This window comes from Heloderma suspectum, chromosome 2 (assembly GCF_057233095.1).
Source record: "Heloderma suspectum isolate Gila_16-S chromosome 2, 16-S_ref, whole genome shotgun sequence".
Taxonomy (NCBI): domain Eukaryota; kingdom Metazoa; phylum Chordata; class Lepidosauria; order Squamata; family Helodermatidae; genus Heloderma; species Heloderma suspectum.
The window spans coordinates 220,342,235-220,366,991 of record NC_139459.1 but is presented as its reverse complement, the minus strand read 5'-3'; the positions used below and the strand labels follow the sequence as shown (position 1 = coordinate 220,366,991).

The window sequence follows — 24,757 nt, the reverse complement described above, 5'->3', positions numbered from 1 at the left end:
TGGTGGGCTCTCCCACACTGGAGGCCTTCAAGACGAGGCTGGACAGCCATTTGTCAGGGATGCTCTTACTTGGATTCCTGCATTGAGCAGGGGGTTGGACTCGATGGCCTTGTAGGCCCCTTCCAACCCTACTATTCTATGATTCTATTAAATGATTTTCCCAAGGCAGTATACAGATTAAACAGTTTAGAACTTGAAAACAATCTAGTTCCCCTCCCCCCAACCATAAGATATGGCTCCTGCCCAAGACCAGATGTCTGTTATTAAAATAAAGTCTCAAATCTCTCACAAGGCACCTGCCATAACCTCACATTATCTGTCTTAGCTGTAACAAGGGCCTGATTTGCCCATCTGTTTCAAGAGGTGCCTTCTCCGAGGAGATCAAACATTAAACATAAGTAGTTGGGTCTCCAAGCAGAATGTCCACATAAAGAGTAACCCTGCTGTGTCCCCATTAGGTGGAAGCAAGTCTGTGTGGTATCTTCTGTTTATTTATTATTTATTCTAATTTATTTATTTATGGTATTTATACTACTTTCCATAAAAACCACCACAGTGGTGTACAACAAATAAAAAACAATAAAAACCACCTTCATAAAGCATTAAAGCCAACAATGAAACATAATTAAAAACAGCAATACTACTAAAAACTATGTAAAAGACCACATTGTAAAGATGATCTTAACACCTTTTCTACAAGCAGAGTGGGTGGAGACTGATTGTAGCTCAAAGTGAAGCACAGTCCACAATTCGGGAGGGACACAGGAGAAAGAAGCCCTCTCCTCTATGCCCAGTAAGCAAGCCTCTGTAAGAGACATGTCCTCAGAAGGGCCTCTCCTGCAGATCTTAATAACTGGACAGGTTCAGAATGAGATAGATGGGGCCTTAAATACCCCGGCCCAAAGCTGTTGAGAAGTTTAAAAGTTAAAACCAACACCCTGAATTGACCCTGGAAAGCAATTGGCTACCAGTGCAGATCTTTCAACATTGCAGTAATATGATCCTAATCCTATGCACTGGTTAGCAGCCTAGCTGCCAGACTTTGCACCAACTGAAGCGTCCTTCTTCAAGGGTAACTCCTCATAGAACATAATGCAGCAGTCACCTACCTTTCTGTCTCCTTACTGTTACCTATGGCTAAAATCTAATACTGAAAAGTACCTAGCCAATAAGGCCTCAATATCCCACTTCTCATTATCTTTGCTCTTTAGGAGGAGATAATCCTACTCACAGCTATCCTTCTTGTCAAACCAGGCATTTGCGTGCTCTCCAGCATGAGTCATATAGTGACTGGGCATATTATGATGCCCCGTCATCCCAAGTTGGGCAGGTGGCTGAGTGGAGCAGGAATTTTTCTGTTGTGGTATCTCCTATCTGTGGAATCTCCGCTTGACAGACACAGAGCCAACCCAGCCATTCGGCAGGCGGAAGTGACCTGCTTCAGTTAGCAGTGTGTGTGTGTGTGTGTGTGTGTGCATGTGTGTGCGCGTCCGCGTGCAAGTGAGAGAGAGAGAGAGAGAGAGAATTAATGAAGGCAGGAATTCATGTACTGGCCTTACCATGGGAGCATTTGGGCCCCCTTTCAAGTGGCAAAACATATGGTACTGGCACTGGATGGAGGCTTGCCATAAAATAATAAGCAGGACATGAATGCAACAACATTTTGCCACTCATGTTCCTCAGCAAATGGCGCTCAGAGGCATACTATGTCTGATATTCGAGGTGATTAGTAGCCATCATGATTAGTAGCCATTGTGAGGCTATCCTCCATAAATTTGTCACCCCCATTTAAAAGTGTTGAAGTTGGTGGTTATCTCACATGAGTGTGTAGCTGGCAAGTTCTCAAGCAAAAGTCATAAGATGTCAGCTGTAGAATGAAGGACTTATTAGGAGCAAGAGATGAGCAAACACATTGTGGATAGAAAGGATTTTACAGGGCGGGGCAGTTTCTAAGCCCTATGCAGGAACAATTTCCCCCCTTTATGGACTCAATCCCCTTCCCTCTCCTGCACCCCTCTAACTTCCCTCCTTTGTCTGAACTTTGGTTTCTCTCACCCTCCTCAAAGCCCTTACACATCTTATAAATTGTTATTATTTCTGACATCATTTAATTGTGGGTAATGGCGAAGGGGCTTGCGTAACTCAGTGAAGCCATAAGCTATGACGTGCAGGGCCACCCAAGACGGACAGGTCATGGTGGAGAGTTGTGACAAAATGTGGTCCACTGGTGAAGGAAATGGCAACCCACTCCAGTATTCTTGCCAAGAAAACCCCATGGAACGTATCACAAGGCTAAAAGAAGCCGGAAGATGAGCCCCTCAGGTCGAAAGGTGTCCAATATACTGGGGAAGTGAACTGTGGTGCTGGAGGAAAATTCTGAGAGTGCCTTGGACTGCAAGAAGATCAAACCAGTCCATATTCCAGGAAATAAAGCCAGACTGCTCACTTGAAGGAATGATATTAAAGGCAAAACTGAAGTACTTTGGCCACATCATGAGAAGACAGGATACCCTGGAGAAGATGCTGATGCTAGGGAAAGTGGAAGGCAAAAGGAAGAGGGGCCAACCAAGGGCAAGATGGATGGATGATATTCTGAAGGTGACGGACTCGACCTTGGGGGAGCTGGGGGGAGCTACGGCCGACAGGAAGCTCTGGCGTGGGCTGGTCCATGAAGTCATGAAGAGTCGGAAGTGACTGAGCGAATAAACAACAACAAATACTGGGGAAGAGCAGAGGGAATTTCCAAGTAGCACCAGAAAGAGTGAAGCGGCTGGGCCAAAGCCGAAAGGACACTCAGCTGTGGATGTGTCTGGTGGTGAAAAGGAAGTCCGATGTTGTAAAGAACAATATTGTTTAGGAACCTGGAATGTCAGATCAATGAATCAAGGTAAGCTAGAGGTGGTCAAACATGAGATGGCAAGATTGAACATTGACACCTTGGTAATCAGCAAACTACAATGGACAAGCATGGGCGAATTTAATTCAGGTGACCATTATATCTACTACTGTGGGCAAGAATCCCTTAGAAGAAATGGAGTAGCACTCATAGTCAACAAAAGTGTGGGAAAAGCAGTAGTGGGGTACAATCTCAAAAACGATAGAATGATCTCAGTATGAATGCAAGGCAAACTATTCAACATCATAGTAATTCAAGTCTATGCCCCAACCACTGATGCCAAAGAAGCTGAGGTTGATCGGTTCTATGAAGACCTACAACACCTTCTAGAACTAACACCAAAAAAAGATGTCCTCTTCATCATAGGGGATTGGAATGCTAAAGTAGGAAGTCAAGAAATCACCAGGATAACAGGCAAGCATGGCCTTGGTGTACAAAATGAAGCAGGACAAAGGCTAAGAGAGTTTTGCCAAGAGAACACGCTGATCATAGCAAACACTCTTTTCCAACAGCACAAGAGGCAACTCTACACATGGACATCACCAGATGGTCAATATCGAAATCAGCTTGATTATGTCCTTTGCAGCCAAAGATGGAGAAGCTCTATACAGTCAGTAAAAACAAGATCTGGAGCTGACTGTGGCTCAGATCACGAGCTGCTTCTTGCAAAATTTTGACTTAAATTGAAGAACGTAGGGAAAACCACTAAACCATTCAGGTATGACCTAAATCATATCCCTTATGAATATACAGTGGAGGTGAGGAATAGATTTAATGGATAAGACCTGATAGACAGAGTGCCTGAGGAACTATGGACGGAGGTCTGTAACATTGTTCAGGAGGCAGCAACTAAATCCATCCCAAAGAAAAAGAAATGCAAGAAAGCAAAGTGGCTGTCTGATGAGGCTTTACAAGTAGCTGAGGAAAGCAGGGAAGTGAAAAGCAAAGGAGAAAGGGGAAGATATATCCAACTGAATGCAGAGTTCCAGAGAATAGCAAGGAGAGACAAGAAGGCCTTCTTAAATGAACAATGCAAAGAAATCAAGGAAAACAACAGAATGGGAAAGATCGGAGATCTCAAGGGAACGTTTTGTGCAAAGACGGGCATGATAAAGGACAAAGAAGGCAGGGAACTAACAGAAGCAGATGAGATTAAGAAGAGGTGGAAAGAATACACAGAAGAACTCTACAGGAAAGATCTGAATGTCCCTGATAGCCATGATAGTGCAGTCACTGAACTTGAGCCGGACATCCTCGAGAGTGAAGTCAAGTGGGCCTTAGGAAGCATTACTAACAACAAAGCTAGCAGAGATGACAGTATCCCAGCTGAGCTATTTAAAATCCTAAAAGATGATGCTGTTAAAGTGCTGCACTCAATATGCCAACAAATTTGGAACACACAGCAGTGGCCACAAGACTGGAAAAGGTCAGTTTACATTCCAATTCCAAAGAAGGGCAATGCCAAAGAGTGTTCAAACTACTGTACAATTGCACTCATTTCACATGCCAGCAAGGTGATGCTCAAAATCCTACAAGCTAGGCTTCAGCAGTATGTGAACCGAGAACTACCGGAAGTACAAGCTGGGTTTCCAAGAGGCAGAGGAACTAGAGATCAAATCGCCAACTTTTGCTGGATCATGGAGAAAGCAAGAGAATTCCAGAAAAACATCTATTTCTGCTTCATTGACTACACTAAAGCCTTTGATTGTGTGGATAACAACAAACTCTGGCAAATTCTTAAAGAGATGGGAGTACCAGACCACCTTATTGTCTCCTGAGAAACCTGTACGAGGGTCAAGAAGCAACAGTAAGAACCGGACATGGAACAACCGATTGGTTCAAAATTGGGAAAGGAATACAACAAGGCTGTATATTGTCGCTCTGCTTATTTAATTTATATGCAGAGTACATCATGAGAAATGCCGGGTTGGATGAATCACAGGTCGGGATTAAGATTGCCGGGAGAATTATCAACAACCTCAGATACGCAGACGATACCACCCTAATGGCAGAAAGCAAAGAGGATCTAAAGAGCCTCTTGTTGAGGGTGAAAGTGGAGAGTGCAAAAGCTGGTTTGAAACTCAACATTAAAAAAACTAAGATCATGGCATCTGGCCTCATCACTTCCTGGCATATAAAAGGGGAAGAAATGGAAGCAGTGACAGCTGTTATTTTCTTGGGCTCCAAGATCACCGCAGATGGTGACTGTAGCCATGAAATTAAAAGACGCTTGCTCCTTGGGAGGAAAGCTATGGCACACCTAGACAGCATAGTAAGAAGCAGAGACATCACCTTGCCGACAAAGGTTCGCATAATCAAAGCTATGGTTTTCCCAGTAGCAATGTATGGCTGTGAGAGCTGGACTATAAGGAAGGCTGAGCACCAAAGAATCGATACTTTCGAACTGTGGTGCTGGAGAAGACTCTTACGAGTCCCCTGGGCTGCAAGGAGGTCAAATCAGTCAGTCCTAAAGAAAATCAACCCTGAGTGCTCATTGGAAGGACAGATACTGAAGCTGAAGCGCAAATATTTTGGCCACCTAATGCAAAGAGAAAACTCACTGGAAAAGCCCCTGATGCTGGGAAAGATTGAAGGCAAAAGGAGAAGGGGACAGCAGAGGATGAGATGGCTGGATAGCATCACCGATGCAATGAATATGAACTTCAGCACGCTCCGGGAGAGAGCAGAGGACAGGAAGGCCTGGCGTGCAATGGTCCATGGGGTCACGAAGAGTTGGACACAACTTAACAACTGAACAACAACAACGAATGGGGATGAAGTACTACTCCAGTACTTCATCCCACTTGAGGATTAGACATCTTCTCTCTCTCTCCCTCTCTTCCTTTTTTTTAAAGAAAGAAAATGTTTCTAATCCTCATGATTGCAGAGAAACAATTGAAGATAAATACACAGCGGCCTGGTTTGCACGATCACCGCAATCTACCATGGCTTATTAGCCACAGTGGGTTGTGACATGCCACCCAGAACCTATGGATGTTTTAGGGTGCGGGTGGCTTGTCAACCACCCCAACAACCCACCCTTGCAAGGTTCACACGAGAAACTATAGCATGCCCCTGCTGAGCCCCAAATATTCAAAATGGTGGCCATCGCTGCAACAAGAAATTCACCCAAGGTGTCTTCTTGTTACATGCAACCTGGGCCAGCATCTGTTAAAAGACTAGGAACTAATTACTCCCTTGAGGAGGGCTTCAAGTGGCCAAGGGATGGGGTTTCTCTAACTATGTCTTATTTATCTCTTTTTTGCAACCTGTTATGTCCAAGCCCTGTGTCTTTGCCCCTACACATCCCGCTTCTTCTTTTCCTTCTGCCAGGCCAGTCAAGTTCTGCCAAAACCCAAATGTGGGAATCTCACAACATTATGCAATTCAAAGAGTTAGATGGAAATGTACAGTGTGGTACATTTGTTGTGAATACATAATCTGATTTCCTCTTTCCACAGAACATGGATTGGAAAGAAAAGAAAGGGCTTCTTCACAAAGAGCTTTTATCCTGCTACTGAGACTGGCTCCTCACATCATTAACCTCTGGGGCGTCTCCTGCACTAAATGACCTTCATTCCATTTTTTAAAAGATCAGAGAACATGAGCTATCAAATTACTGTGCTTGAGTTTTGCCTGAGTTCCCTCGTGAAAAGAGGGAAACCTGCAATAAGAGGAGCTAGACGAATGAAACACATGGAAGATTCAGATAAGGAGGAAAAGGAATGGGGAAGGAAGCATGTGCAAAAGAAGTCCGTCGTGATCCCACATTTAAAACAGAAGCAGAAAGCCCCGTCTTAAATGCAGGGTTTTAGGCTGGTGTAGAGATGCTCAAAGTGGTGAATGCCATGATTAACCCACCTCATGTGGAGTTCCAAGGAGTCATTTTACTGCGATTTGTTGGGTTTGGTGCAGGTTCCCCAGTGGTTGTGGGCCGTCTGTTCTTTCCCTGAACCGGCTTCGCATCTTACAGTGGGCGTGCTGTAGGCGTGTGTAGTGCCTGCGTCACTCTGTGACTCCCCTTTACTCCCCCCATCCCTTCACAGCTGTGTAGTTACAGAGGCACAGAGGGGCGTTTTCATCTATTTCACACTTTCACAGTTTTGCAGCTTCGTATCTTTGCAATGGTTGTGGACTCAGTAAGGGTGGGAGGGGTCTTGGGGAAGGAACATCATCATTCTGGCCACCATTTTGGAGTGATGGCTAGGCACGTAGTGCTCACACTTGTGAGTGCAAACCATCGTGAGACTCTCGGGCTGGGGAACTGACAAACTGATGGTGCAGAAATAAGGAGCACAAAACATTCACTTTTTACCTAAAAGGGGACGGAAAGACACAGCAGAACCCCTCAAATACAGAACAGCCACTAAAGTGTCACACCCCCACACTCACGGGACTGGACAGCTGCGTATTTAAGTAAAATGGCAAAAAAAAGAGGGCACGACGAGTCTGTAGGGAAGTACACAGTGCATTACGAGGGTATTGCACGGCGTGCTGACTTGAAGCCGCATTGCTGCGCCGTTGTGATGGCATATGTGGGGGGGGTCAAAGCGGTGCCATATAGATGCGGCCCTGGTTGCTTCTCTACAAATCCTTAGAACGGGCAAGAGCTCGTGCCTACTTATTGCCCAACAATCACAAAAGTGTTCATGGTGCTTTACAGAATTTCTCAGGCAAACAACAGGCAGGTACCCACCTCCCATGGAGCTTAAAATGTAAAATAGACAATAAGAAAAACAGCAGATGGAGAGATGAAGGTAGCAAGGGATGAATGCGGCATGGCAAATGCAGTTACACATTCTTAAAACTTGGTTACAGATGGGAATGAGGATTAAGTGCTTAAGCCAAAGAGCACATAGATGCATTCCAATTTGTACAAAACACCCCTAAACTGGTAAAATGAAGGATGTGGAAGTGGAAACAAAAAGGATTAAGTAACACACTCAAGGGCTCTTGGGAAGTCACAGCCCAAGCTTTCAGTTATCCAACTGATGACCAATCCACTAAACTCTGGGGCCTAGAGTCTAGACCAGATTGCTATAGCCTTTAGAGGTGAAATGAAGGTCATGCGTAAGTACAATTGGCTCATACATTTAAGGAACAACAAAACCAACTATAAAGAACCAACAAACAATCACATGAGTACATGGAAAAGAAATTAATATTTGCAAATCTTCAGAATTAGGTGAATTTTTCACATTTGCTACATAGATTTTGAATGAAAAATTTGGAATTCAAAATTTAAATCTGTGTTTTGAATTTAACGTTTTAACCACAAAACTGTCGGCTATAAAATATTGACATAAAATATTACTGGATGTCAAATATTTAGAGAATGTTCAAGCAATCAGAGACAATGACAGGACAATAATGTAATGATATAAAAGAGGAGAATTTTGAGGTGATTCCCCCCCCACACACACACACAAAACAAATTCATTTCAGGCTGAACGTAACAGCTCACACGGTTCAAGGATATGGGCATAAGCAAAACGTGGGCTTAAGTCCAAGGCTCACCTTCAGCCACGTGGAGGAGGGCTGCAAGCTCAGCAGGGATTTCCAGCTGTCGAACATCCTACAGAGAAAAAAAAAGCACCAATCAGGTAAAAAGCCAGGGGTCATTTATTTATTTAATCTCTTTCTTAAAAAATGAAAGAAAAAAGTAACATTAGTTTGATTTTTTTAATTCATATGATATTAGAACAATCCATCACTTTCATAATACACATAAATATAGACAGCTCCATAAACTAGGTGACATGATAGTAATCGTAATAATTTATTTCTATAGTGCTGTCAATGCACACAGAATTTTACACAACAGCGTAAGAAAAAAGAGAAAAACCTGGCACCTGTCCAGAGGGGCTTACAACAGTAAGGAAGACATAACAGAACGTGGGGGCAACATAAAGTATGGAGGAAAAGAAGAGGCAAAGATGAAAAGGGATTAATGTGAGCAAATACAGTTATATAAGCTTTGTTTTGGTTGGGGATGTGGAGAGCTAAAGTCTTCATTCTTTGACTGATACCCAGTGGCCGATACCCTTTCCTGCACATTAAATTTAATTTTGTAAAAATCTGGCTAAACCACTGGCTGTTACAAAATTCATTGACAATTAGTTCTACATTTTATTCCCAATGTAATACCGAGATTTTAATCGCCTTGTTTTAATTAATTGTTGAGCAGGCCTCCCCAAGAACAAACGAGCCATTGCCAGACAAGGTATAACTTCCTGCATTTCAATCTAACCCAAGGCCGGCCCAAGACATTTTACTGCCTGAGGCAAAGGACAAGATGATGCCGCCTCCCGTTCCATGTACAAAAGCCAGCAGGACTGGCAATTGACTCTGCCATTGACATTGGCAATGAGCCAGCATCTTCCACTGTACCTGGGGGCAGCAAGCTCGCTTAGGGGGTACAGGGCAAGCCATGAGGAACACATGACAATGGCCTCCAACATCCTGCCGCCGTTCCCTGCCCCCTAGCATCTGCCGCCTGCGGCAGCCACTTCACTCTGCCCAATGTCAGGGCCAGCCCTGATCTAGTCACAAAGTAGACTACTGTTCAAGCCAAACTATCCTCTCAGAATCTGTGTAATATGGATGGTAATATGGGCTGTCTGTGCCCCTGTGTGTTATGTTGGGGGGAAAGATCATTACGATTAAACTGAGTGCAGTGCTGGACCTGCTCCTCCATGTGCACTTACTATCAACTATCAACCCTAGCCCACACTCCCGTTCCTGCAATGGGTAGATCTGCCTTGAAGTAACTCTCGCAGTTCCAGAAACTGCAGTACCAAAGGGCTTAGAAAGCTGTTCAAAGGTTGGAGCAGGGTACAAGGACTGATAGGAGAAGGCAGTAAAGAGCTGTGCCTATTTATAGTGTTACTGCGTACCGTTAGTATCATAAAGTTGCAAAACATATTCCATACTTCCATTGCAGCTATACTAGTGGCGTAACTACATAAAGATTGCTCAGAAAAATGCCTTAATTAATGCATCAGTCCAACACGGCAAATCCTGGAGTGGAACGTAGCAGCTGTTGGGACTGGCTCATGGCAACAGCAACACAACACACTTAAATGGAAGAAGAAATTGACCTGCAAAAACCTGCAAGTGGAAGCACTTTTGTTGATGCCTGATGCAGAATGCTGTATGAAGCACTTGATTCTTAGGGCTTCTCTGGAGGAGAAGAAAGGGCACGGCCTCAACTGCATTTTAGTCCCATATGTCCCCATTCAAAGAAATTAATGTGATGCCCAGCCCACACAAAACAGATGGAGGAGGGAGGCAGGTTTGCTGCAGGGAAATAGGCACACTGCCACTTGGGTGGTAAAAATCAGGGCCCATGTGAACTCCAGTGCTGGAGAGGGGAAAGGCACAGCCTTCAAAGTACTAGGGGGGTGTTTCCACGACAACAGAAAGAGAAGCAAATAGAGGAGTACCGGATTTTTTAAAAAGAATCATCTTTGCTGCGCTTTGGTCCATGCAGGGCTCCACAAGCAAGTGCTCCACACCTGTAAAAATCACTTCACAGAACATACTTCTGGGGGTTGGAGTGAACATCATCTGGTGTTCAACAACAACCCACAATTCAATGACAACCCATACTCAACCCATACTCTTGAGTTGTCATTATGTGTAAACCAGGCCATTGTGTAGAAAGATCCTGGGTGAAAACCATGCAACAATACCAGCTCAAAACCTTTTACTGACTGAAGTAGAGCCCAAATACTGCCCCATCTCTACTAGGGTTGACACTTTAAAAGGTCTTGCTGCACTATTCAGACATCAATTCCTACCATCATCTATTCTTCCCCCTGCCCCTGCCCCCTTGGGTCCACCTGAAGCAGATTGCTTCACTTTGCTGCAGGGCAGGTCCCCGCTCAATATTTATTTATTTAACAACATTTGTTACTGCTCCACATCTAAACTGATTCCGGAGTGGTGAACAACAAGAGATAAAATAAACAAAAGACAAAAATAAGAATGAAACATGATATTAAAATTATTCTTTAAAAAACAGAATGCCAACAAAACTGAGGCTGATTAACCAAGGAAGTCTTCCTGAAAAAGAACTTTCAGGAGGTGCTGAAAACGGCTCAGTGTTGGCACCTGCCTGACCTCCAGAGGCAGGGAGTTCCATAGGAAGGGAGGCACCACACCGAGGGCTCTTCTCCGGGTGGACTCCAGTCGGGCCATAGGTCCATGTGGACCCATGAGGAGCATGCCCTCCGATGACCTCAGTCATCAGGCAGGTTGGTAAGGGAGAAGGCGCTCTCTCAGGTATCCTGGTCTCAAGTTGTTTAGGGTTTGTACACTAGTACTTAAACCTGGCCCAGTAGCGAATAGGCAGCCAGTGCAGTTCCCTCACCAAAGGAGTTGCATGCTGAAAAGGGGCAGCTTCCGATAACAGCTGAGCTGCTGCACTTTGCACTAACTCCAGCTTCTGGAGCAGCCTTAAGGGCAGCCCCACACAGAGCGCAATGCAGTAATCCAGTCTTTGGGTTACTAGCGCCTGTACCACTGTGGCTAACCTATCCCTCTCCAGAAGACGCTGTAGCTGGTGAACCAGCCAAAGCTGGTAAAGGGCACTCCGAGCTGCCATGGCCACTTGGGCCTCCAGCGACAGTGATGGATCTAGGAGTACCCTCAGACTAAGGACTTGATCTTTCAGAGGGAGTGCAACCCCAACCAGAACAGGCAATGAGCCTATCTCCCAGACCCAGGAACCACTCACCCACAGAGCTTCTATCTTGCCAGGATTCAGGTTCAAATTATTGGCCTTCATCTAGCCCATTACTGCATCTAGGCACTGATCCAGGACTTGCTCAGCCTCACCTGATTCAGATGTCACAGGGAGATCGAACTGTGTGTCATCAGCATACTGATGGCACTTGGATCCAAATCCCCTAATGACCACTCCCAGTGGCTCCATATAGATGTTAAACAACATTGGGGGCAGGATGGTACCCTGTGGAATCCCATAGCTGAACTGCTAAAGGGCTGAGGAATGGTCACCCAATGTTACTCTCTGAAATCGACCCCGCAGGTAGGACTGGACACAGTGCCTCCAATGCCCATCCCACAGAGTTGATCCAGGAGGATACCATGGTTGATGGTATCAAAAGCTGATGAGAGATTGATTAGAATGAGCAGGGGTGCACTCCACTGTCCCTCTCTCAATAAAGGTAATCTATCAGGGTGACCAAGGCTGATTCAGTGCCGTAACCAGGTTGAAACGCAGACTGGAATGGGTCTAGATAATTGGTGTCCTCCAAGAGCACCTGCAGTTGCTCTGCCATGACCCTCTCCAGAACCTTCCCTAAGAAAGGGGTATTCGCAACTGGGCGGTAGTTGTCTGAAACCACTGGTCCAGAGTGGGCTTCTTCAGAAGTAGTTGCACTACTGCCTCCTTAAGGACAGCAAGAACAACCCCTTTCCATAAAGAAGCATTCACCACACCCTGGACCCACCCATTCACATCCCATCGGCTAGCTTTTATTAGCTAGGAGGGACAAGGATCGAGAGGGGCAGCAGTGCATGTAGTCGGTCGCATTGGTGGAAGCACCTTGTCCACGTCATCAGGCCGCAGCACTGAAACTGACCCCACAAAATCAGGCAGATGGTGGCATGAGACAGCTCAACTGGAACTGCGCCAACAACAGCATCAAGTTCACTATGGAGACAAGTGATTTTTTCCTCAAAGTGCAATGCAAAAAGGTCACAGCAGATCCTTGAGGGAGAGTGTTAGCAGCCCCTGGACCACCTGAAAAAGCTCTGCTGAATGGCTACTTGAGGACACAATGGAGGCAGCAAAGTAAGCCTTCTTTGCTGCCCAAACCATCACACAATAGGCATGATTATATGCTCTAGAGCGTGCTCGGTCATCTTTACTTTGAGTATTGCACCATTTGTGCTCTAGCTGATGTCCAGCCTGTTTCATTGACTGTAGCTCCCTAGTATACCAGGGGGCAGAGCGGGCTCTGCAGTGCTGGAGAGGGCACTCAGTTGCAATCAAGTTGATGGCCCTCTGTATCTCCCTGTTCCACAGAAAGATTAGGGCCTCGGCTGGATCACCAGCTTTCTCTGCGGGAAAATCCCCAAGAGCTTTCAGAAATCCATTGGATTCCATCAATCTCCTGGGGCGGACCATCCGAATGGGTCCCCTAAACCCTTCAGGAGGGAACTAATGCTATAAGTTCAGACCTCACCAGGAAATGTCCTGATCATGACAATGGGGTTACTTGGAAACCCACCCACCCCCATTTTCAGATTACTCATCTCATGGTTGGGAGCAAAAACCAAGTCAAGGGTATGCCCTGCTTTGTGTGTTGGACGGATGACAAACTGAGACAGTCCCATGGTTGTCATGGAGGCCATGAAGTCCTGATCCAGAGCCCCAGAGAGAGCATCATCATGGAAGTTAATTTCACCCGGAACCACTGTCCTGGGTTCATCCAACACCACCACACTTGAGATCACCTCTGCCAGCTCATTCAGGGAGGATGCTGGGCAGCACGGTGGGTGGTACATCAGCAGCAACCCCTCAACCAGCAGTCCCTAATCTGTCTCTATGGCCCAACACCAGCTGCAACCCCTCAACCTGCTCCAAGGTGGAGTCATTTCCCGGTGAGTGAGATGGAAGTTCTGTAAACCATGGTGACTCCCCTCCCCCGCCCCCCGGCCCTCCAGCCTATGTTGGTGCTGCACCAAGTACCCAGGTGGACAGAGCTGGGTCAGGTCAACCCCACCCAGCTCGCCCACCCAAGTCTCAGTAATAATTGAGAGAGAGGTGTCGGGACTTTGGATTTGTATCCATCCCAGTGCTCAGAATGTCTCTAGTCTTCCCAGAATCTGGCCATGCATGAATATCAAAGAACAGCTTGCTCCTTTATGTGCCAGTGTTCCAGAGGGGTAGTCATGTTATTCTGTTGTAGGAGAAACCACAAAGTCTTGTGTTACCTTAAGCACTAGCACAAATATACTGTAGCATCCACTGTAATTGGATGACTAAGTCATCAATGCAGCATAGGACAACCTGGTGCCAGCATTATCTCTAACACGGTGCAGACACTAACCATGCCATTGCACTATCATTGCCCAGTGGTGTAGTGGTAAATTCTGAAGAGCAGGAGCTCCTCATGGCAGTCCCCATAACCACATGCCCAAGGAGAGTCTAAAAATAAAGGTGACTGTGTGGATCCTCATCAACAAACCAGTTCTAGCAGTTTTCATCTCTTCCAGGAGCAGGTCTCTTGTAGAGCTAATGGCTGTAATTACCCATTCAAGACCAGGGGGGATCTTCATGACTACGGAATGAGAAGCGCATTGGAGTATATCTGGATTTTCATGGAATCGGCTTTGTTCCATCAGGGACACACGAAGCAAGAAAAGCTGAGTGTACCGTACCTTTACAATTGGGTTTTCATGGGTCACACAGCACTTGAAAGGACCATACTTCCAGGTGGGATGGGGGGAGTGGAACTGACCATCATCAACCAGGCAGGGGCTGCTCAACTAATGAGAGAGGATTGTTTCCCAGCCCATGTCCAGACTCCCCCCTGATACCACATTATTATGATGGAGAGTAACTAATTCACAGTTCTCTAGAAACAACCCAGTTATCCAGTACAGCATCTGAAGGCTCCCTATGAGAGCCCACCAACCAAATTTTGCCCCATTCCAGCAAACTGTCGCAGAGTTCAACCCATTTTTCCCAATGTGTGCACTTTTCAATGAAGAAGCCAAAATCCCTGATTATCTAGTGCAGCATCTGAAGCCCCCCCCCCCCCGCTGAGAGCAGGCCACCCACCCATTTTTGACCCATTCCAGCAAATTGTCATGGAGTTATTGCTCCCCCCCCCATTTCCCCAATGTGTGCAGATTTCCCTGAAGAAGCCTAAATCTCCTATTCTCCAGTGCAGCATCTGAAGGCTCCCTCTGAGAACAGCTCCCGCACACACAATTTTGCCCCATTCCAGCAAACTGTCACGGAGTTATCCACCCCCCCTTTCTTTTTCTCTGGGCACTTTCTCCCTGCTCACAGTGACAGGCTCCCTTGATCCCGAGACCTCGCCAGATCGCTACTGTGATAAAGCTCTTATGCATCAGCAAAGCGACTTTACACAACATCCGAGAAGCAACTTTACACAACATCCGAGAAGCAACTTTACACAACATTGGGGAAGCAATTTAACACAACACTGGGGAAGCGAAGTAATGCAAACATCAGAGAAGTGCATAATCACTGAGGCTAATTATTCCCACTGGTGAAAAGAAAGTGCAGGGTGATTCTGAAGGCTCAAAAGGGTGCTCTAGGGGTTTGATGTGTTGGCAAGGCAGGCAAGTTACTTTAGCTACCTAGGTTACCAAGGGCAGGGCCAGGTGAAAGATACACCCCTAGGAACACCCTGGATCATACTGAATTTAAAGCGGAGGGATGGGCACACAGCAGCTGAACCACAGGGGAGCCAAATTAAAGAAAAACAATGGAATACACGTATTGTGCAAAAATGCAGCTACCCTACAGGTAAACTCTGGGGTGGCTGCAGAGTGGCCATGACGTCATGTGTCCCTAACGACTTTAAGCCACAGCAACATTGGCGAAAACCTCCCATGTAAACGAGCCCCAAGCCATTCCAAAATATTTTGTATTGCAACAGGGATAGCTCACAACAGTATACTGCTGCTGGAAAAATCCATTTCTGCCCCAGGTACTTTGAGGATTACAGCTAGGCTCAGGAGGAACAGGGAGGTCTGAGGGAGGTGGCAGATGATGTCATTGTTCTTGATAATCAAAAAGTCCTGATGCTTCAATTCTGTGAGCCCCGGCTCCACTACAGTTCTAATTGCACCCACCTACAATGCACATTACATGAAGCAGCTACACAGCAATGCACAGTTAAGTTCAGCACACACCTCGGCAATTTGTACTGTCTACCCATAATCCTGGTTTTCTATTTTCAACGTATATTTAATTTTATATTCTGAGACTTTACTGCCATTTGATTTTTATTGTAAGCCCCCATGGCTGTGATGACAGCTAAATGGAACCTCCCGGAACAGAGGCAATATACCTCTAAATACCAGATCCTCAGGACAGTCAGCAGGAAATCACCTTCATGCTCTCCTTGTGAGCTCCCAGAGGCAGTAAAATGGCCACTGTTGGAACAGAATGCTGGGTTTTTAGATGGACCTTTGGCCTACCCTAGCAAGGCACATTCTTATCTGATATACAACAAAAATAGTGATCTACACTAGCACACAGGCTAGTGAACTAGTGCACATTCTGAGACTGCTTAAACAGAAACTAACAGGGAATGGTTACTTTTTTGTACGTTTTATCAGTCTAAAGCAGCCTTCCCCTTGGCTGGGAATGATGGGAGTTGCAGTCCAACACATCTGGAAGGCACCAGGTTGGGGAAGCCTGGTTTAAAGTATCTAGTTTGGGCTATTTTGCCCGAGATAATAGGCTACAGAGCCTGGCCCCCAAAAGTGGCTCTTATGTTTGTGGTCTGAGTTTCTATGTAAGAAATAGAGTGTGGTGGCTTGCAGGAAAGCTCTGAAAACACAAGTGGATTTCAACAGTGTGGCTACTTCTCAAAGCTACCTAGGGGGATGCAATGAGATGCAAGAAGGCAGTCAGTGATGGGGTTTGGATGAATGTGGGGGTGAAAGAAGCCATTGTGGCTTCTTCCCCCACCCCTGCATGTGACTGTGATCTGCATAATTACCTGTGATGCAGCGTGGGGTTGCTATGCCATCTGAACACGGTGCGGTGCACAAGCAAGGCTGGCTTCTTACCCACGCCACAACCCATAGCTTGTAGTAGGGGTTCTGGCATTGGTAAGAAGCCACCCCCCCCCCCATACACTGTGCCAGGTCTGAATGACATGGCAACCCATGCCGCATTGCATGTAATTATGCAAATCATGGTAGCGTGCACAGCACGCACAGGGGTGGGTGAAGAAGCCATGACAGCTTCTTTCTCCCCCATGATCATCTGAACACAGCCAATATATTTTGGCAGCAGAAAACAAGCTCAGCCTAATTCTTTCTTTAAAAGTTCACATGATCCTCCAGGACTTGCTAAAAAGACAACCAAGAGGAAATCTGCACAGCCTCACCTCGCCTAGCCAGTGCCACTGAAAACTACTCTCTACAGTCTAATTACCGTCATACCTGAAACTGAAACATTATTTGACTTTATAAGCATTATCGGGCTTTGCCAAATGATATTCCATATTTTATTGCCATGACATACCATTTCCAGGCACTTCGTGTTCTCCTCAGCACCTTTGACCAGTGAAGTGTTTCTCTGCTTGCTGTTCTCACACCCCTGTAATCAGGATAGGAGAAAAATCATTCAGGGATACATGGCATGTTAAGTGGTGGACTATATCCAGGGCCAGCTACCCTCTCTGCAAATCTCAGCGTTATTACAAGCAGATCTTATTTCTTTGATCGTGATAGATTATGCAAATTTGCATATTGTTGAGTAGAGTACATTAGCTCTCATCCTCACCTTATTTGAAGGTGCAATTGAAGAGCTAAATAGATTGAGCTCATTATGACTCTCTGGCCCAGATCACACAATCGCGGCTGAGGAAATAAGCTGCAGTGGCTTATTTCCTCCAGTGTGTGTGGAGGGATTAGCATAATTACACTTGGCAGGGTGGCTCATCGTGTCGTGCGAACTGAGCAAGGATGGCTTGTTGCCATGGGTAACAAGCCACCCAGAGCCCATGTTGTAGGGTGGTTAACAACCCATTGTGGCTTATTAAGAACCCTGCAATCATGCTAACTGGGTCTCACTGACCTGATTTGCACAGTCATCACAGCCCACTGTGCCTTATTAGCCATGGTGGGTTGCGGCACCCACAGCGTCAAATTGGCAATCCAAGCCCCCACTGAGGTTTCTTGTTATGTGTGAACCTGGTGAGGGTGGGTTGCTGGGGTGGTTGAAAAGCACCTAGAACCCATGGCCTGTTTTAGGGTTGTAAGTGGCTTGTCAACCACCCCAACAACACCCTCACCGGGTTCACACCTAATGAGAAGCTATGGGGCGCTGCCACTGTGCTCTGAATATTCGAAATGGCGGTGGCCACTGCAACAAGAAACCCCACAGGCAAGTTCACCCATGGTGGTTTCTCGTAATGTGTGAACCAGGCCTCTCTCTTCCCTCCTCTCTAGTTTGTTTTCCAAACTTTCCTGTAGCTCTGTCTTTACCACAATCAGCATCCCACACACTCCACATTTGCATTGTTGTCATAAAGTCTGGGGCACACCTAAATACCCACATATGCACCACAATTAATAACAGAAAAACATGCTTTTATAGCAGGGGAGGGCAGAAGGTAGATCTCCAGAAGTTTTGAACTTCAATTCCCAGAAGCTCCTGACAGCTTGGCCAATGGTCAGGAATGCTGGGAGTTGAAGTCCAAAATGTCTGGAGATCTACTTTCTGCCCACCTGCTTTGTAGTAATGAATTTGGCATACATACAGAAGTTTGTAAAATTCCATTTCTAACAAGAAGGCGAGGGGCCATTACAGGAGATAGCCAGGGATTGGACTCTCATCCTTAAGCTGGCTTTAGACTACCAAGGTCTTTTGTGAACAGAGAATGAAGTACTATATTAATTTAAATCCCTGTGCATTAGCTAGAGTTCCCCTGTCTATAATATGGGTCAGATGAGTGACCAGAGACTGAGCACAAGGACATTTTCTTGTGCATGCATGGTTGTGGGTGCAGCTAGGGGCAGGCAGTGTGTGACAACAATGCAGAGTGGCCTACCGGACCGTGGTGGTGCCAACAAAATCTAGACTCACATGTGCCACAAGCAGAAAGTGGGAACTATAAGTGCGTGCAAGTAGCAGCTTTTCCTTAACGGTCAGCCAGTCTCTCTCCCCATCAGTGGGCCGGTTCGCACCATTGTCAAGCCAAGGTGGCTTGTTAACCATTCTGCACATGCCAGCCCATTTTGCTTAATCACCCTTGCCAGCGCAGCTTACCATGTTGTCTGACCGTGGTGAGGGTGGTTGCTGCCGTGGTTAACAAACCACCCCAGAACCCATCTGGGTGGTTTGTTAACCACAGCAGCAACCCACCCTCACCTGGTTCGGCCAACACGATAGGCCATGCTGGCGGGGGTAATTAAGCAAATTGGGCTAGCACGCACAGTACTGTTAACAAACCACCATGGCTTGTTAACTGCACAAGCAATTGTGTGAACCCGGTCATTCTCTGTCCCCCCCCTCTTCCTTTTCCTTTCTCAGTGGCAGGCTTTGGACGATCACATTGGTAAAAGAAGCCATTGTGGCCTCTGCCCCTGCACACAACCATCATTTGCATAATTACCCGCGATGCAGTGTGGGCTGGTGTGTCATCTGAACCCAGCGCACGGCATGGCAGGGGTGGCTTCTTACCCAACCTACAACCCACGACTTACAGTAGGGGTTGTAGGGTGGGTAAGAAGCCACCGTGTCGTTCGAATCGCACTGCACATTGGGTTCGAATGACATGGCAACCTGTGCTGCATCATGGGTAATTATGCCAATAGTGGTCACATGCACGGCACGAGTGGGGGAGAGGGGAGAAGCTACAATGGCTTCTTTTACCAACGTGATCGTCCAAACACCCTCAGTAAGTGTGGAGAAGCAGGAAGAACTTTAAAGGCATTTAATCTGCACTTAGCACTGAGGATAAAGAAAGTTTAGAGAGAAGAAATCAGAATTCATATGTAAAATAATATTTATATATTACTTATATTTTTAACTGCCCAATAACCAATGGTTTTGCTAGTTTATTTGTTTTATCTTCAGTTAAAACTTGTGCTTATATTATCACCAACAATTAAAATTTTGGGCATCACCATAACGTTGGAAGAAATCAAGGATGTAGAATCACAGAATCATAGAATCATAGGGTTTAAAGGGGCCTACAAGAGGTTTATGTACAGTTCTGGAAAGTAAATCATATGGGATGTCTGCTTCAGCTTTTACTCAACATAGGCCTGTGACACTTGGGAGTATATGCTGCTGTTCTAGCATAGTTCACACACAGAGAAACAAGTGAGGAGGTATAGCCGTTCCTGGGCTGTATCGTTTCAGACTGGAAATGGGGATTGCATGCCTGAACGCTCCTCCGTACAAAAAAATAACCCTCCCTGTACAAAATGACCCCCCAAACTAGATTAGCTCCAGCCTATCCTTTCTGAAATACTACTTTCACTGGGGCCTTGCTCCCCAAGGAAGAATTCAATCTTGGTTTCCTCAACTGCCAGCAGAAGTAATACAGTCCAAGGAGGAACAATGTTACCTTTTCACTGGATATTTGCATGAACAAGGCCTCAGCTGCAGCACTTCATTAAGTATTCACCACATTTAGCTGACTGTAGATGTAGTATACAAAGGACCAGTTCAGTCAATCTTATTTACCACGAGAGAACTACAGCTAGCACATTATAACTTATTTAGCTGTGTGAAATATTTATCACAGATAAGTGGTTATACACAGAGCTTTATTTTCAAGTTGACCCAGTTTGCATCAATGGCGCACGAGCTGTTTCAAATGAAAAGTTCAACCATTGAAATGTACCTCGTGACCCAACCATAGCACTCTTCAGATCATTTAAGTGTGCATAAGGAATGTGCAATATGATATGGGACTGAGATCGAAGTGGGAGGCTCCACCCTCAGCCTACACAATTCAGCTGATCCTCTGAACACCTCCTGTCTGCATACAAACCGTACACATGCTGGTTTGTCCACTCAGTTGGAGACACTGCTTTTCACAGAGTTCCTGACTGCACTCACGGTTTGCATGCATGGAAGACTGTTCAGGTGACCAACTGAATGCATGTAGGCTGGGGACATAGGATCATAGAATGGTAGGGTTGGAAGGGTCCTACAAGGCCATCGAGTCCAACCCCCTGCTCAATGCAGGAATCCAAGTCAGAGCATCCCTGACAGATGGCTGTCCAGCCTCGTCTTGAACGCCTCCAGTGTGGGGGAGCCCACCACCTCCCTGGGTAATTGGTTCCATTGTCATATTGCCCTAACAGTCAGGAAGTTTCTCCTGCTGTTCAGCCGGAATCTGGCTTCCTGTCACTTGAGCCCATGATTCCGTGTCCTGCACTCTGGGATGATGGGGAAGAGATCCTGGCCTTCCTCTCTGGGACAACCTTTCAAGGACTTGAAGAGCGCTGTCATATCTCCCCTCAGTCTTCTCTTCTCAAGGCTAAAAATGCCCAGTTCTTGCAGTCTCTCCTCATAGGGCTTTGTTTCCAGTCCCCTGTTCATCTTTGTTGCCTCCTCTGAACCCTCTCCAGTTTGTCTGCATCCTTCTTAAAGTGTGGTGCCCAGAACTGGACACAGTACTCCAGATGAGGCCTAACCAGTGCTGAGTAGAGGGGAACTAGTACTTCCCGGGATTTGGAAGCTATGCTTCTATGAATGCAGCCCAAAAGAGCATTTGCCTTTTTTGCAGCCACATCACATTGTTGGCTCATATTCAGCTTGTGATCGACAACAATTCCAAGATCCTTCTCGCTTGTCATGTTGTTGAGCCACGTCTCCCCCATCTTGTAACTGTGCATTTGGTTTCTTTTTCCTAGGTGCAGAACTTGGCATTTATCCCTATTAAATGTCATTCTGCTGTTTTCTGCCCAGCGCTCCAGTCTATCCAGATCATTTTGAATTTTGGGTTCTGTCTTCCAAAGTATTAGCTATCACACCCAATGTTGTGTCATCTGCAAATTTGATCAGCATTCCCTGCACCTCCTCCTCCAAGTCATTAATACAAATGTTGAAGAGCACTGGGCCCAGGACTGAACCCTGCGGTACCCCACTTGTTACCTCTCTCCAGTTTGAGAAGGTCCCATTGATAAAGCACTCTTTGAGTCCGATTCTGTAGCCAACTGTGGATCCACCGGATCATTGTTTCATCTAGCCCACTTTGAGCTAGTTTGCTCATTAGGATATCATGGGGCACTTGGTCGAAAGCTTTGCTGAAGTCGAGGTATATTATGTCTACAGCATTCCCACGGTCCACAAGGGAGGTGACTTGATCAAAAAATGAGATCAGATTCGTCTGGCAGGATTTGTTCTTGACAAATCCCTGTTGGCTTCGAGTAATCACTGCATTGTTTTCAAGGTGCTTACAGATGGATTGCTTTATCATCTGCTCCAGAATTTTCCTAGGGATTGATGTCAGACTGACTGATCTGTAGTTCCCAGGTTCCTCCTTTTTACCCTTTTTGAAGATAGGGACAGGGCTTGCCACAATCCTGCTCCCGCATCTACACTTGTACATAGCTATGCTGTCCAAAGAGTGCTTGTGGTGACTAGCCTTTAGTCTGCCTCATATCCAGGAGTTATTTTTACCACCATCTCGCCAACAATATTTCTTAAAGCTCAAAACCATTCTTGCTAATGCAATAGAAAAAGTGTCTCCCTTGGACAACTCACTCAATGCACAATCCTATGCAGATCTACCCAGACATCTGTTCCACTGTGTTACATGCACTTACTCCCTAGTAAGAGTGTATAGGCTTGTGGTCTTAACAACTGTGGCCCATTGAATCCGATATCCTGTCTCCAAAAGTGGCTGGAATCAAATGCTACAGGAATTTTTAAAAACACAAAGGGGAGAGTGGGAATGATAGAATACTATATTTGCTATTGATTGATTGATTGCATTTATATCCCATCCTTTTTCCTCCTTAAGGAACCCAAGGTGGCATACATAATCCTCCTCCTCCTCTCCATTTTATCCTTACAACACCAACCCTGTGAGGTGGGTTGGGCTGAGAGTCTGTGACTGGCCCAAAGTCACCCAGTGAGCTTCCATGGCCGAGTGGGGACTAGAAGCCAAATCTCCTGACTCCCAGGCCAACACCCTTAGTGGCTGAGTATTTAATTCTAAGCTACATTCGCATTTAGTATTGTGGATGTCCTATAGATTGCACCTGCAGAGTATAGTATGCTCAGAAAATTTATTCAGCTCTCCTCTCTTGTCCTTCAAGCTGCTGGAGATGGTGGCTGAAATGTTTTAAAGTAGCCCTGAAAGGTACCCATCCAGCTGAAAGTTTCTTTCTCCTCAGAAAGAAATGTAGACATGGGATCATTGTCTCCTATCTGGGGTTGTCTTGCCCATCTGTAGACCAAATCCATTTGCCAAGCCCCACACAGAGGTACTCACTTGTCTGTTGTTCTTCTGTGATCTCTGGGGTGTCCTTTCTCTTCCTCCCCCTGCGCTCAGCTGTGCGATTGCCAGTAAACAGCTAGAAGGAGTTACAGGGGGCTGGGCTGGGCTGGGCCTGAACTGGGAGAGTGCTAAAGTCCGCCCAAGGCAGAAGAGAAGCAGGGGAGGCTCCGCAATTCATATAGTGAACTTTGACACTTTTTATTGTTGTCTCTTCTTCCCTAAGAGCTGAGTGTTCATAAAGTAAATACACAGGGCAGAGACGGTGACGCGAAAGTACAGCTTCGCAGTTACCAGGAGAGAAGAACTGGAAGATATCCGAAACTGGGAAGTTCAGGTGCAGCTCAGAATAGCAGAACCTGTTTTGAAGTGCACGTATATCACAGGCCCGAGATGATGGGGGTTTTCACTACCATAGTTGGCAGCCATTTTCTTGGCACCTTCCCAGGCCATCGTTGCCATCGTTTCTGGCTACAAAACAATCTCTAAGGGAGCAATCCTATGCATGTTTAGACAGAAAAACGCCCTACAACTCCCAGCATTCCCCAGCCAGCCATGCTGGCTCGGACATGCTGGAAGTTGCACCTTAAGTGTTATTCTTCAGGCGAGTAACAAAGCAATCTAGCTGGTAATGCCGGAGGGCACATCAATATGTTCCTGTTCATGCCTTATTGCACAGCGGGGCTACAGGAAACAAACTGAGGGAAAAGGTGGAATGATTTGCCATTGGGTTCCCTGTGCTGGTAGAGCAGATGATGTAGATAGATGTGTATTACAGATTTCTCAGATACTATAGACAACTAAGAATTGCAGATATGCTCACAGTCATTTTACTGACAGAGACACACATTCTTCTGGACTAACCTCACACACAAAACGGGATTATTTTATCATCTGATAGCTGAATGCAAGTGACAAAGGGAAGAGCTGTGGCAAATATTCTGGCAATGCAGGGGAAGTACAGGGGAGGATCAAGCAAGGAGAAGAGGAGTGTTTATCTTCCAGTTCTCACATGCAAATGCCCCCTTGGCTAGTTTTTTATTCCCCTCCCTGCACATCTGGGTGGCGGGGGGTTATTTTTGAATGTTCCCTCACATAACAAGCTTCCTGCATGCAGTAACGTAGCATGTCAGGAAGAGGGCTACATAAACTGTCCTCCCCAGTGCACTGGTTTCTGCATGCAGGGAGTTTCTAATGTATGATTCCCCACTTGCTCTCTGAAGTAGCACAGACCAGAATTTTACCACCTCATTCTGTGCTGTGTGTGCACAACAGTAGTAGTTATTCCACCAACCTTGCTCCGGTAAGAGAAATGCTCTGAAGTACTTTAACCAACATGCGGCAAGTGGGGATGTTGGAGAAATCCACAATAGATTCAAATGAGTTCAGATTTCTATGAATCCAGCCTCTGGATTCCACAGTGGACCGGCTTTTTCTGAGTCACGTGGACTTGCAGATCTTTTTTTACTGGGGTGAGGGGGTTGCGCTAATGCTCACTTGCACAACCGGAAGGACATTCTCCTACATCCCTAAAAATATCCAGTTCAGTCAATGAGCAGATGACGAACAAAAGATACCTGGCAAGTGTTCTGCAAAACACAGATGGAACAGATATAACAAACTCTGTACATCCTTAGTGCCAACCCCATACTAA

General features: G+C 46.0%; 1 protein-coding gene across 1 annotated transcript in view; it reads right to left on the bottom strand.

The window, feature by feature from the left end:
• MYO15B (myosin XVB) overlaps window positions 1-24,757 on the bottom strand; it is a 100,805-nt gene that overhangs the window by 63,749 nt on the left and 12,299 nt on the right. The window contains exons 10-12 of the mRNA XM_084829783.1: window positions 23,101-23,160; window positions 17,163-17,237; window positions 8,414-8,471 (exon numbers count right to left, since the gene is read on the bottom strand). Coding sequence (XP_084685909.1) covers window positions 8,414-8,471; window positions 17,163-17,237; window positions 23,101-23,160 — 193 coding nt within the window. The remainder of the gene's footprint in view (window positions 1-8,413; window positions 8,472-17,162; window positions 17,238-23,100; window positions 23,161-24,757) is intronic.